The 15613-nt window shown below is 40.6% G+C and overlaps 1 protein-coding gene across 1 annotated transcript; it reads right to left on the minus strand.

The window, feature by feature from the left end:
• Positions 1–1933: 1933 nt before the first annotated feature.
• LOC104607387 (large ribosomal subunit protein mL54-like) lies at positions 1934–10556 on the minus strand. Its single transcript, XM_010273027.3, has 3 exons — positions 10153–10556; positions 9976–10049; positions 1934–2530 (listed from the first exon to the last, which is right to left on the minus strand). The coding sequence occupies exon 3, from the start codon at positions 2518–2520 to the stop codon at positions 2122–2124; it is 399 nt and encodes a 132-aa protein (XP_010271329.1). The 5' UTR covers positions 2521–2530; positions 9976–10049; positions 10153–10556; the 3' UTR covers positions 1934–2121.
• Positions 10557–15613: the final 5057 nt, after the last annotated feature.

Here is a 15613-nt window from a genome sequence, read left to right on the forward strand (position 1 = left end):
ACTACTTGCCCACTCCATCACCAATGAGCTGCACCCAAATGAAGCTGACGACATTGATGACGATGATGATCTCCTCGCCATCTTCAGAAAGCCTCTGTTTATTCTTTTCCACTTGAATGTATTCATCCCAATCCCGCCACTGGTTGGTGTAGTAGAGGCATGTCGTCAGATTGGTATTCTTGGAGGTGGGCGGGAGCGGCGACAACAACAGTGGTGCTAGTGGATGGTGGTTATTGAGGTTTGTGGGGCTAGGACAGAAGCAAGATGGGGAAAATATTTATTAAGATTTATTCGGTGGTTTGGAGGAAGAAGAGGATGAACAATATTTTTACCCCTATTTGACATATCTTAAGAAAAATTAATATATTTTAAAAAGATTATTTTTATTGATATTAGGGCCCAAAAATTTTCCATATCAGCTATAATCCCAAAAAAGGGCCCATTTGGTGTGTCTTTCGGATGTTTATAAGTGGGGAAGACTACTTTTAGTTTATTACTATTTGGCGCACCAAAGATTTAGCTACTAAAAGATAGAACCCAAAAGACACAAAAAACACATTTTGGGAAGTTTCAAATAAGTTTTCGCCTCAGCTCAAATCTTTATGCAAAAGCTAATTTCGTTTTACTGTCAGAGCTACCAAGCTACCGAAACATATTAACAAGAGGAAGAAGTCTGTAAACCGTGACGATGAGATGCATTCAATGGTGGCACCAAAACTGCTTGACCTAACTGTGCAGCTTTGGAAAGCTCAAAGTTGCTGCTCTCTTCTACAGTCATTTTCGCAGAAGACTCCCAATAACATATCAAATCGATTGAAGAAAAACTCGGATACAGGTTATCAAGGTAGATCTTTCCAAAGCAAAGACATCTAGAAAGGAGATTTGATCGTCTTGTTCAGGGGATTATTGTCAAAATATTGGCACCTGATATTATTGTCAAGAGATTTTGTACTGGGTTGGTCGCCAATCATCCATGGATCAATCGATAATGGAGTAAAGAATGATTCTTCAAATGTTCTAAGACCTTGGGTTTACAAATAAGTGGGGTTATCGGAAGAGTTTCTTTGATTAATTGTACTGCTGTCTCCCATTCTACTTCTTTCAAGAAACAACAAAGGTGATGGCAGCAATGGAGGTAGAAGAAGAAGAAGAAGAAGAAAGTGAGGGTAAAACAAAGAGGAAAAGAGGTGGGGACCGGTGGTTTTGCTACTCTGTTTCGGTTTGAGGATAGAAGGCGTGGTTGAGTTCTGTTTTGTTTTGATTTTCGGTGGGGTTTGGACCTGGCCAAAGTGGAAAAAGATGGGAAAGAGGAGGACGAGGAGAGAGAGAGAGAAAGTTTGCTCCATGGCTGTTGTGGCATTCAAGGAAGGAAACAATGAACAGTACCTTTGGGTTGACGTGCAAAATTTAAGAAAGGATAATTTGGCCCCTAAAAATAAATTTTTTGTTATTACAATATATTTGCAAACGTATCTGATTTTACTAATTAAACTAATTTTTTTGTAAAAAACCCTTTTTATATATGTACATATGTAATCAAAACACAAAACAAAATTAAAGAATAAAACAAAATAAAAAGTGACAGAAATCTCACAAAAAAATAAATTCATGTTATACTTATCCTAGCACGTAACGGGGAATTTAATTATTAATTATTCCACACCCTCTAAGTCTCTGATTGCATTCTTTAAACAACGCTAGGGCTATTCTTACTTGCAATGTAAATGCAAATCAACGTAAAATTTAAATACAGACCAATGTAAAACTCCACTCCCGGTCTGTATTTCATACGTTTGTTTCATGGTCGAGTTTTACATCGATTATCACACTCCAACGATTCACTAATTTAAACCCATCGGCATTGAACTCCATCAATGAAGTTTACACCGAAAGCAAAAGCAGCCTAAGGGACTGAAAACTGAAATTTACACGGTTTTCTCCAGCAACAAATAATTAACTTCCAGTTATAAGAACTAGTAAACTGCCTCCAGTTCCAAATTCCAAATGTCCAACCATGAAAACAGCTTCAGTTTCACTGACAAATTTCCAATCATGAAAACAACTTCAGTTTCATTGAACACGTATCAATAGCTTGAAGGTATTTACTAGAGGATAAACAAATCAATTCTTGGCCCTGATAACATTATTTTCCTTAATCCTAGCTCGGTTATCCAGCTTAACAAAGCGCTTGAGTTCATCGTATGGAAGAGTTTCTATGTTTTTCCTTCTAAGTTCACTCAATGCAGGCTTCTTGTCGAGCAGGTGCCACAGCCAATCTGGGTACTCAGAGTCTGGCAGGATCTTGGGATCTGCACCATCCTTAAGGATATTAGCACCGACCACAGTAGTGGATTTCATTTCTTTGCTCAGTATAGATGCTTTTGGAGCGTCGCCAGCACCACCTTTTGAACCTTTCTTTGCCTTACCACCAGCTGCTGAAAATGTTCTGCAGTTAACGACCCTAAACGCTTCCTTACTGATGATGAAGCTTCTAAATGATTTCATGCAGCTCATTGCCATTTCTTTATCCCTAAAGTATACAGAATATAGTTTATATGCTTTCAATATGCTAGGGAAAAAGAACAAATATTTACATATATGCAATTAAACATCATAAAATTGGAATGAATAAAAAGATTAGATATTGCATTTCATAACCTTGTACTATTGTTTCTTTATCTTAATAATAAGATAATATCTGGGCATGCATGATCCAGAAGGCACAATTCTAGGAGCTTGCACCTCATCAGTCTTTTATTGATCCTTTGATTACCATGTCATTTTATGGGCTCATAAATGTACAGATAAGCTTGTTTAAGTTAATATGCATATCTAACTACATAACCATTTAGAAAGAAAGCCAGATAACATAGATCACTCAGTTTTGTCTGCAATTATACAAGTTTATCCAATGGATGTGCCATGATGGTTTTAAAGAGAAACAATTGAGTACTTGGAGAAGTACCCCAAGTATAAGAGCACTGGGATCATAAAATTAAGCCACTTGCTCAGTTGTATCACTCTATGGCTTGGACAAAACCCAACTCAATGCATGGGAGAACCTATAAAATTGAAAACACCTGTTTCACCTAATGTGCAAGTGTGTTGTGAAACATGCACGATGCATCTTCCATGGGTGGATTACGAGAGATTTTCTGTTAGACACAAAAAAAGAGGACGCTTAGATTTAGATAAACTTGTATTTGGGAACCTCTCTCTCTTAGGGAAGTGTCTTCAAAGATTTCCCTTGGAGAGAAGGAAGTTGTGGCACAATATGAAGAGTTTTCATGGCTTGTTGGATAATGGCTGCGATGCAAGTTTACATTATAGAGCTTCTTTCCCTTTACCTTGGAAAGGTAATACACCGTTCTCCCTTCATTCGTTCAGTTTATTCGCATTGATATGTTCTTGAGTCATTATCATCATCCATGCCTTATCCCAACTATATGGGGTTGGCTACATGAATCCTGATTCACTACCAATCCATTCTATTTATAGCCATATCCACTGTTAAATTATTTATGCTTAAAATCATTTCTTACTACTTCTACTCATGTTGATTGATATGTTGTTGATTGGTAGAGCCAAATTTTAGAAGGGGTTGAGAAGGCAGCAACTTGCGCCTTCAGGGAGAACTCCGGATTGTATTCACTTGTCAGTTTACTTTATTTTCATCCTAATAAAATTTTTATGATTCATCAAAAAAAAAAAGAGCCAAATTTTAGAAATATAACTTTTTTTTCTGAAAGTGCTTCCTTACTGACCAAGGTCTAGTGTGTACTTTAGGGTTGAGAAGGGGTTCAAAGGGACTTCAAGACTCCTATGGTGTGTCTCTCATTGAACCCTCAAAGGGTGTGTTCCCAGAAACTTCCTAATTAGGCATCAAAATTTGATCCATTGTTTCATCTGGTATTTTTTTTCTTGTGTTTTCTTCTTTAAATCCTTATCTTTATCTCCTTCACCTCCTTCAGTTTTCTCTGTTAACGCTATTTGGAATGGTCTGGTTCTCCCCAAAGGTTAGGACTTCCTGCTCAAAGGTCATGCACAAAAAAAAAAAAAAAAAAAAAAACATCATCATTTGTAAGCTGATAAAAAAGCAGATCATCATTTCTGAGAATCTATAGAAGAGAAGGCCTAATTGGTATTTGTCTTTTTTGTTAAATAACTTACTGGCATTTGTCTCCCAGCATGTGCTTTCTTTTTAGAGCAAGCTGTTAAACTATTGATCACCTGCTAATCTCATGCTTTGTTGTTCTAATATCTGGGAGTTTTTCTCTTCTTTATTTGGCTGAAAGCTGGCTGCTCTTGGGCATAGCTTGTTCAGCACCACTTTCTTTTCTCCACACACAAGAGGGAAAATTTTATAGCAATACACTTGGGTTGCCATTCTGTGGTGTATGTGGGAAGAAAGGAAATGCTACAATTTAAGGAGAGGATGCAATCACAAGATCATTGAATATATTATTGTGCATTGAGTGAGGTCCATGGATGTTTTCTCTTCATTTTCTACCAAGGATATAATTAGAAATTGGCATGTTGTTGCATCATATATGTCAACCTGGTTTTCTATTGCCCCAACCCTCTTCAAGAGTGAAATTCTTCATATGGGAAGCAGTCTGCAGGAAAATAAACATTTGTGGTGTTGACGAAGAAGTGGACTTTGCTGCACATACTTCTACCTCCATGCTTTTCTTCTCTGCCAAAGGAGTAGGGACCTATCAATCATTTTTCAAATGTTCCATCATCCAAGAGAGTGGACTCCACTCTTAAGTGTGTTGGAATTGCCAAAATAAAGGAATCTGGATCTACTAGAAAAAGATTGTAACATGGACTAGTAACATCTAATCAGAAGTAATGTATCAGTTGCTACAAATTTGTTGACAGTATTGCTGGCGCTTTTATTTCTGATTGGGTTTTACAAGCCCATGTTACACTTCTTGTTTCTAGCAGATCCAGAAGGAGACTTCAGGGGTTAGGCTTGGTAACAGTACGGATTGCTTTCAATTCTGCAAGCTTCTACAACTGTGGTTCGTATATGGCATTATGATGGTCCATAACAATAAGAAGATTTTCAATTAAGATTTGATGTTGGTTGATTGAGCAACCTGGGTCATTTAGGATGGATAATGGAGTACAGAGAAGGAAATACAGTGGGGGTGTACAATGAAGTCATTGGAGAGGTGGACTCAGTAAATTCTAGGTGATGGTGCTCCTTTTTGGCCATCAGATGGGCCAAGGGATTTGGAAGAAATCCGTGGAGATTGTCCTTTATTAATCATGCCAAATGAGTCACCTATGTTTAAGCTCCTAGTGCAACCAAATGCCACTCGGATAAAAGCAATTTGTGAGACATTTGGATCCATAAAATCTGAGGAATGGACAATTTTGTTCCTGAAAATGTTGATTTTAGAAGATTCTTATGTCCTTGTGAATATTTTCAGCTAATTTATTTCTAGCTAGCCACTGATACTAATAGAAGACTCAGATTTATTCAATTTATATTTTAAATAGATTAAGATACAACAAGAGAAAACCAGCATTTGCCCATTTTTTTATTGTAATTTTCTACTACATTTTGCTGCCCTGGTCACAGAACCACAGGAGGGAGAGAGACAGAACAGCATGAAGTTTTATGCTTATCATCACCACAAACTGCAGAACCAGCATCTTGGGCAATACCAGAATCCACAGGGGTAGACTGGGGAACAGGCTGAACGCCAGGCCATTCACGGCAAAGACAGTGTTGTCTTTCCAGAATCTGTTTATAAACAGAGGCAACATGCCTTCCACATCCAGCCCATAAGCTCTTTCCACATGATGAACACTTCACTGCAAAACACATTTCTTCATCTGGATTCTTCTCTTCTTGCTAAGAGATCACCTGATGTAAACAATCCACATCTTATATTTCGACTTCTCTCTCTTTTTTTTTTTTTTTATTTGGCAACTGAGACACAAGAGAGGCCTTCTCTGGATATCCTATTTATAGGCATGGGTATGACAGGAAGAGGACATGATGATGAGATGATATCACCATATGTTTGGTAATTTGTCTCACTATACTAAGTTCCTACCTTCACTTATATATAAAATAAATGGCATTTGACAACAGTACAGATGATTACCAAAAAGACAACAGTCCAGTTGGTAGCCACATACCCCGTCCTCATGACTGTCATCTATCTCTTATATAGCTACTTGCTGCTTCTATGCCAATTGCCAAGTCAGACAGCTGAGTAGGTGACAAAATTTTACCACCACATAATATGACACATGGCAAAACAATGACCTTTTTCTATGGGAGTTTTGGGGTTCAAATTTGAAAAATTATCTAAAGATTGAGGAGATCACTGTCAGTCATGTTGGATGTAATACAATTAAGCTTTAGGGGGTTGAATGCAATACTCTGGCCACATAGAGCAGAGCAATGAAGTAAATTACGAAAAAACAATTTAGATCTTCAGTTTCTTAACATCCTCCAAGAACTAACAGGGCTCTTGACATGATATCAAAAATACCCCTTTATAAAAATAAAAAATAAACAGAAACCAAAATTACTATTAGCTCTAAAATGACTGCTTCACTAAATCCTAACTCCTAAGCTATTTGCAACAGCAGAATATTGTGGTTAGAGAAGACTAATTAATGCCAGATCAATTGAGGGGTTATTCTTGTCCTGCCACATCAGCCAAAAGAGAGGTTAGGTCCTCTGAAAAAAGTAAGGGGAGGATTCAGTATTTATAAGAAACATCTAGGGGAGGTTTAAGTATTTCTCCCTTCAAATTATTATAAAATACCCATGAGCATTGTCATATTGAATTAAGATGCATTTGATAACACTATATGTCATTAAAAACAAACAATTTTAGACAAAAAATGGAATCAGATACCAATTTGAAAACCAAGACAGATGATGTTATTTCTCCAATTCTTGGCTGAAATTTGAAAACCAAGACAGATGGAGGTTGAAAAAGGATCTAGAAGACATTCTAAGAAAAGAGGAGGTTACTTGGAGACAAAAATCTAGATGTCAATGGCCCAGGGAAGGGGATGGCAATACTAGTTTTTTCCTTATGTTGGTGAATGGGGGAAAGAGGAAAAACTCAGTGATGAAATTGGAATGGAATGGGCAAGTATTGGCAAGAGATGAGGACATAGCTCAAGCCTTTGTAAACCATTTCAAAACACTCAATGAGGGCCCGAGTTCAAGAGAAGATTTAGAGGGCCTGGAATGGAGAGCTGGAAATAAAGAGTTGATAGAATCCTTGGAAAAGAAATTTGAGGTTTGGGAAGTGAAAAATGCAGTCTTCTAGATGGAGAGATCTAAAGCCCTAGGACCTTATGGTTTTATGATGCCGTTCTATCAAAATTGTTGGGAGATAATCGGGGGTGGCCTGATGGAGGTTTTTGATGAATTCTATGAGAGGGGCAAATTTAACTCAGGTGCAAATGCAACTTTCATTGCTTTGATACTAAAAAAAGTGCACGCAATCCAGCCGAAGGACTTTAGGCCCATAAGTCTGATAGGAAGCATGTACAAAATCATTTCCAAAGTTTTGGCCCTAAGAATAAAAAATGTACTTCTCTCAATGATCTTTCCAAATCAAGTGGCCTTTGTTTTTGGGAGACAAATAATGGATCAAATTCTCATTGCCAATGAATGTGTAGATTTTAAAATAAGGGAGAAGAAAAAGGGATTAATTTGTAAGTTTGATTTAGAAAAGGCTTATGACCACCCCTTTTGGGTTTTTGGGTGTTTTTGAGAGATTGAAAGAGTCTGATCGGGTATTTGGGGCAAATTGGAGGTTTGGGCAGCAGACCGAGCAAAAATCGGGTGCTGAAAATGACCACCCCTAGGTCCCCTACTTATAATATGTACTTTACATAATATATTATATTATGTGATGTATAAAATAAAACTATATGCATGTTATATGATATTTAATGTAAAATATTATCTATATGTAAATATTTTATATATAGAAAACATAAGGCCCATAATCAGGCCTGGCTTGGGCTCGACCCAACCAATGATCACCCCATGGTTGAGCACAAGTGTTCTAGTGCCTGTTTGGGAGGGCTTTCGGCATGCAGCTTGTGGGGTTCCAAGTTGGGCCTCACACGAGAACACCAGAAGCTGTGTTTGGTAAAAATACAGAAAGCCAACATTGACTTTTTGAACACCCAAACCACTGCTCAAATATGAAGCTATTCTGAGTAGCTTCTCAGGAACATCGGTGCTCAACCACCAATAGCTCAATTAACACAACACACCCCAAATGTAGACGCCCTCCCAAATGGGCTCCTAGTGAAGCTACTCAGAGTAGATTCATATTTGAGCAGTGGTTTGGATGTTCGGAAAGCCTATGTTGGCTTTCCAGATTTTTACCAAACATAGCTTATGGTGTTTTCTTCCTACAACATGAATCATTGAAATGGAATCAAACCAAAACCTAATTTATTTTAACAGTAACTCCACCAATCAGGTTATTAAATTTAATTCCCAAAAAAAAAACAAATCAGAAAAAGATATTCCACGTTTTATTTGAAATGGTCAAGAACAAAAATGGAATGTGAAGAAAGGTTATTAGGGCCTAACTGTTTGATAATGGATGAAGTTGCTAAACTGAATAACTTATTATTTTTTCTTTTAATGGACAAACTAATACAATACTCAGGGGCATAGTAATCTACAACTTCATTTCAGCCATTGAGAATCCCACAAACTCCTTAAAAACTTATTCACTAAAAAGCAGATCAATAAGTTTTTCAGTCCAGCCATTTCGGGTCCTATCAAACCTTAGTTAATATCTTGTGGCATAAAATAATACTTGCTTGATGCTAACTACAATTTGTCAGCCAACTAGTCTGTCATTTTGGGTTTTGGATTGGCTAATTATAACTTGATTTAGTTTTGAGATAAGATTATATTATTAACCAGTCTATGAAAAAATATAAGTAAATCAAGTAACACTTCTTTTTCTTTTTGTTTTGCTTTTTGATCGAGAAAGATCATTTTGTAGAAATTTCCTTAGGGAAGACAAAAAAGATTACTTCTAAAATGCAATATCCAGAATGGACATAGTTGATGCCTCCATAACAGCTCAAAAGAGAGAAAAGAGAGATATATCTTTTACAACTATAGAATTAATCATAATTATCAAATTAACAAAAACACCTGTAGAACAAACAAAATCGATGCCATTATACTAGACTTGCACCTCTCTAGCACTATTTATTTTATAGACCAAAGGAGGACCAAATGGAGAGATCAAGAAGAATATTCCACCAAGATGGCTTTTTATTTCTCTTCTAACCTCTTTGGTCTCTTCCTATGGTAATGCTTTCTTCTTCTTATTTTCTTTTTTAAGTTTTGTGTTTCAATCATGGACCATGAGATCCAGTTTTATTGTATAATGTTTACGTGTGTAATCACAAGTAATAAGAATTTCCTGTTTCACTTCAATTCCAAACCAATATGCACCAACCACCTAAAAGTACAGTGTGACTACATTCTAACAATATGAAACTTCATTGGTATTCAACCCATCCTCTACGTACTTAACCCAAGAAAGGACACTAGAAGAATCACCGGTTAAATATTGGTAGAATCAATGTCCTTCTTTACTACTCAAATATGTTAGAGTTAGGCAGTATAAACCGATTATCTGCCTTTTATGCCCAAAGAAAATTATAAATTAACTAATTACAAACATCAAAGTAAAACTTCTTCTATTCAACTACGAACTCTAGAACGTTTGGGTCAAAAAGTTCCTAGTCACTGAGTGAGGAGAAAATAGGTTCAAGCACTAATAACCCTACCACCAAAACCTAGTAACCTATCTCAATAAGTTTGAAAAACCTACCACCGAGACCAAAGTTCAGATTTGGTTTAAAAATCGAAGAGAAAAAGAAAGGAGAGACCGAAGAAAGAATAATACAAACTACAAAACTCAAAACAATGTTAAATCATACCTTGATTACTGCTAATGTTATTATTTGCAGGGATGAGACCGCACTTGAAAATGGTGCCCTGGTGGCCTGGTCAACTGTAGCAGAAAAACAAGGAGAGGAAGGAAAAAAAAAGAGTGAGAGAGAAGAAGAAGAAGAAGAAGGAAGGGAAGAGAGAGAGAGAAACCGGTGGTGACTTACCTGGCCAGAATTTCAGCTCAGTTCGATTGTTCAGAGTTCAGCCGCCGAAGGAGGGAGAGAAGAGAGATGGAGGGAGGGTTCGAAGCTTGGAATTAAGTATAGAGAAGGGTTTGAGAGGGGGAAGGTTGTGTCCTTTTCCTAATTCCCGGGGGTGGATCGGGAGTGGCGATCCCCTGAAATGGGCGATTTGTGATTATCATTCCATCTCACAGAACGCGCCTCACACCAACCTCACAGCGACATTTCCATCCTGCATTGGAAACATTTCATCGTTATCATTCATAACTAGCGGAACCCATGCCATATACTCCTTGTAAAACTGATCAAATTAGGGTGTGGGATTGGATTAGAAACATAGCTGATATTATTTCTGGGGCATGGAGTGTTATGGGGGATTTAATGCTCTCAAAGGAAAGAGAATAAAGTTGGTGGTGTGGAGGTAAGGCCCTCTCAAACCAGGAATTTTAATCAACTGATTAATTGTTGTAATTTTATTGAATTAGATATGAAAGGTAGCCAATACACTTGGAAGAATAGTAATACTAAGAAAAGGATTGATTGGGTCCTAACTAATGTTGAATGGAGATGTGAATTTAATGAATGTAGGTTAACGAATTTGTCTTTTTTGACTTCTGACCATACTCCTTTGATACTTCATACATATTCTCAGGCTTCCTTTGGGCCTAAACCTTTTAGATTTGAAGACATGTGGTGCCTAGATCCTAGCTTTGATAATGTGATCAAAAGGGCTTGGGATATTAACATTAATGATTCTAGGGCCATGCAGTTTTGTAAAAAGAGAAATAACCTTGTTAGAGAAATCAAATATTGGAATAAAAATCATTTTGGAAATATCAGAAAAACAAAAGAAGAGTAATTGTTAAAAATTGAGATGATCCAAGACAATTTAGAAAGTGATCCAAATAACAGAAGTCTCATCAATCAAGAGAATGCTCTTTAGAAACTTCTCAACAACACTCTAGCTAAAGAAGAAATTTATTGGGCTCAAAATTTTAGAGTTGATTGGATTAAACTTGGGGATACAAATAATAAACTCTTTCACACCACTGCAACAATTAGGAGAAAAAAGAACAAAATTAGAAAAGTTAGAAATGAGGACGGATCATGGATTGAAGAAGTTGAGGGATCAAGGAGAAGTTTTGTTGTAGTTTTGAAAATAGATTTAATTCTAAGGGCACTTCGGAAGTGGACAATTTCAATTCAAATATTGATTGTTGTGCCTCTCAATCTCTTAATAATAATCTCTGTAAAGAGGTCACAAATGAAGAAATTCATAATACCCTACTTTCGATGAAGGATATTAAGACCCCGAGTCCTGATGGTCTTTGTTGGGGTCATGGCTGAGCTAGCCCAGAGAGACACGTGGCTGCCCAGTCATCGCCTGACCACATTGGCATAGCTCGGCCACGTCGGCATAGCTCGGCCATGTCGGCAAAGCCCGGCGAGCTATGTTACTACCGTGGTCCCCCTCTTTATCCCTCCAGCCACGTCAGCTACACGCCACGTGGATAGGCCCGACTACGGATAAGGGAGGGAAGACAACTCCGCCGAGGAGTAGGACTCTACCCCAGCAACCTCGGCGAAGAGCTCTATCCCAATTATCCTGAAACCCTAATCCGGCTAGGAGATGAACCCCCGGCTATGAAAAGGTACTCCATGCTCTAGGTAAGGGATCCCAACTTCTAGCACCCATATCGTTACTTTGCTCGGACCAGCACCCTCATTGCTCAGCCCGACCATTCACTGCCCTCTCACTGACTTGAGCGTCGGAGTACTTACCCGGGGATAACTCCTCGGGCTTTGACTTCTTCTCTTGATCACAGGTTACATAGCGCGATAGCGTCCTTGTAAGCTTGGCACTGCCCAGGCAGCAAGGATTATCTAGTTGCTCTCCTCAGTTCGTGCACTACCTCGGATTGAGTAGCATCAGATTGGCACCATCTGTGGGAATGCACAAAAAGCCTTCCCGAAAAATATTTTGATGCGCAGCCCCAAAACCAATCAAGATGCCTAAAAACAAGTCTAAACAATCAGTAAGCCATTCCCCATCTCAAGAGAACCGACATCATAGCTCCTCGAATCAGGAAGCCCCACAACCCTCGGCCGCTGTGGACCCAGCGCAGTTCCGAGCTATGCAAGAGAAGGTCGACAAGATCTTCGAGTTCATGCAGACATTGGGGTCTGCTACGCCGCCCAACAAGGTCGTCCCCCCTCGCTCCCCGATGCGCACGAAGGACGATCCTCAGACCAAGGACCCCAAAGTGCATCGGTCTGATGTGAGGGGAGCATGGTCTAAGCGAGAAAAGCAAGACACGACCCAAAGGCCCGCCTTTACTACCCGCTCCCATGAGCAGGATCACTGTAGCCAGACATGCCAATCAGCTCGGATCCCCGCCAGAGAAAGGTTCGACAAGAGGACGCTACCCTTTGTGGTCTCCATTGCCGAGTCAAGCTCAGTAAAGGATCACTCTACTCAACCTAAGAAGGAGAAGGCCACAGACATTGCGGCCCTGGACAACAGAGATGCTGAGATCAAAGAGCTCCGGCAACATTTAGAAGAACTGGAATGCATTCAGACTCCCAAGAGCATGACACCCGCCATGGACCAGCCTGTGCGGGCAACCGCACATATCACCAAGGAGCTGCCCTTCATCCAGGACATCATGGACAAGATACCCCCTGCTGGATGGCGAGCCCCCCAATTCGACAAATATGATGGGAACTCTGACCCCTTTGACCATGCCGTGGCACTCAAAGCTTAGATGATGTTGTACGGTGTGTCAGAAGAACCAATGTGCAAAGCCCTTGTAGCCACCCTGCAAGGCCTAGCTCTGGCATGATACTCCTCCCTGCCACCACGGTCCATAACGTCATGGGACCAGCTGGAGACCTAGTTTCTGGTGCAATTCACGACTAGCTAGAAGCACTAGAAAACTTCGGCCAGCCTCATGCAAATCCAACAAAAGAAAGTAGAGTCTCTCAAAGATTACCTGGCGAGGTTCAATAAGGAAGCACTCCAGGTCAAAGACTTGAACCAATCAGTTGCAATTACGGCCATACAGCACGGGCTCTTCCCTTCGCCGTTCAACTTCTTCATCTCCAAAAATCCTCTTCAGATGCTAACTGCACTAATGAGCCACGCGCAAAAGTATATCAACGCCGAGGAGGCTCAGGCGCAGCTTAGAGATGAAGATGAGAAGCTTGACAAGAAGAGGAGAGATACCGACGAGCGGAAGTCCGAGAGGTCGGATAGAGATCACAAAAGACAAGATCGCCGACCAGACCATGGACCTTGGACCCCTCCACCGACCTACCGGAATTTCACACTGCTCAATATTCTATGGTTTGAAATTCTGATGCAAGTCTGTGACCACAACTATGTCAAGTGGCCCGAGAAGATGAAGACGCAAAGTAACAAGAGGAATCGAGACAAATACTATGAGTTCCATAAGGACCACGGCTATGACACGGAGAACTGTTTCAACCTGTGCAACCATATTGAAGATCTGATCAGGCGTGGTTACCTCAGCGAATTCATTGATAGAAGTGAGAAGCCAGCCAAAGAAGAGCAGAGAACGGATGAAGATCAACAACTACCGCCCCAAACCACCCAACCGGCGTTATCCATGTCATATTAGGGGGAATGGCCACCAGAGGGGAGAGTATCTCGGGTCAGAAGAGATATGCTCGGCTGTGCGAGATCGACGATCGGGGTCACAAGAAGAAGCGCAACACATCTATCACCTTCACCAACGATGACCTCTGAGGGGTCTAGACACTACACGATGACACCTTGGTCATCACGTCTGAGGTGGCTAACTTCGAGCTGCAGCAGATCCTAGTCGACACAAGGATCTCTACCGACGTACTGTTCAAAGATGCATTCAAGAAGCTCGGCATCGACAGAGAGTGACTCACACCGGTCAACACTCCCTTGATGGGATTCTCGGGAGAGTCCCTCCTGCCCACTGGGAGGACTTCCCCTCCTAATCGGAGCTGGTGACGTCACTAGGACGACCATGGTAGCCTTCATCGTGGTGCGTTGCCCCTCCTCTTACAATGTGATCCTTGACAGATCGACCCTAAACGCCTTGTAGGCCACAGTCTCAACATACCACCTCGCCATGAAATTTCCAACCAAGTACGACATAGGGGTGGCACATGGAGACTGGAGAACAACACGACACTACTATCAGCTCTCCTGCCGAGGACCACCTCCAACCACTGAGACACTAATGGCGGAGGCTTATGACTTATGCGATGAAGTAAAGGCATAGTGTGGTCAACACATGGAAGACCTCATCTGGGTCACCCTCTCTGAAGAAGATCCCGAGAAGACAGTCCAAGTTGGCTCCCTACTAGACAACCACCTCCGAGAAGAACTTGTACAACTACTGAGGAACAACGTTGACGTATTCGCTTGGTCGGTAGTGGACATGCTTGGGATTGACCTTGAAGTTATCACACATCGGATGAACGTCGACCCATGCTACCGACCTGTGAAGCAGAAAAAGAGGAGCTTCGCCACGGCGCGGTGGAAAGTGATCACCGACAAAGTACAGAAACTACTCGAGGCCGACTTTATTTGAGAAGTTAAGTACCCCGACTGGTTGGTCAACATAGTAATGGTGAAGAAGGCCAACGAGAAGTGAAGGATCTGTATCGACTTCATCGACCTAAATAAGGCCTGTCCCAAAGACAGCTTCCCCCTAACAAGGATCAACCGACTTGTCGATGCAACGGCGGGGCACGAGCTACTGAGCTTCATGGATGCCTTCTTAGGTTACAACCAAATTCGAAAGCACCCGGATGAGGTCTGTACTGCTACAAGGTAATGCCCTTCGGCCCTAAGAATGCCAGCACCACTTATTAGCGACTAGTGAACGAGGTGTTCAAAGAACAGCTCGGTCAGAATGTAGAGGTGTACGTCGATGATATGCTCATAAAGAGCAAGAAAGCTGACCATCACTTAGTTGACCTTCGCGAAGTCTTCGACACCCTTAGAAAATACAAGATGAAGCTAAACCCAACCAAGTGTGCTTTCGGGGTCGGCTCTGGGAAGTTCCTAGGGTTCATGGTAACACAGAGAGGGATCAAAGTGAATCCGAAGAAGATAAAGGCCATCCTTGACATGCCATCTTCTCAGACCCATAAAGAGGTGCAATGACTCATCGGGAGAATAGCCACCCTTAGAAAATTTATGTTCAAATCCACGGATCACTATCTCCCTTTCTTCAAAGCCCTTAAGCGGCCAAAAGATTTCCGTTGGACAGAAGAACGTGAGTAGTCTTTCTAGAAGTTGAAGCAGTACCTAAGCTCATCGCCTCTCCTAACCAAGCCGAACCCAGGGGATGAGCTATTGCTCTACCTCCCGGCTAGAGACGAGGTTGTCAGCTCGGTACTAATTAAGGAAGAAGACCAGGTGCAGAGACCGATCTAC

The sequence above is a fragment of the Nelumbo nucifera genome, chromosome 4 (genome assembly GCF_055504915.1).
Source record: "Nelumbo nucifera cultivar China Antique chromosome 4, China Antique-T2T, whole genome shotgun sequence".
NCBI classification, from domain to species: domain Eukaryota; kingdom Viridiplantae; phylum Streptophyta; class Magnoliopsida; order Proteales; family Nelumbonaceae; genus Nelumbo; species Nelumbo nucifera.

Excerpts from the sequence above, each read along its gene's own strand:
- LOC104607387 (XM_010273027.3), bottom strand. The coding sequence starts at position 2,520 with ATGGCAATGAGCTGCATGAAATCATTTAGAAGCTTCATCATCAGTAAG.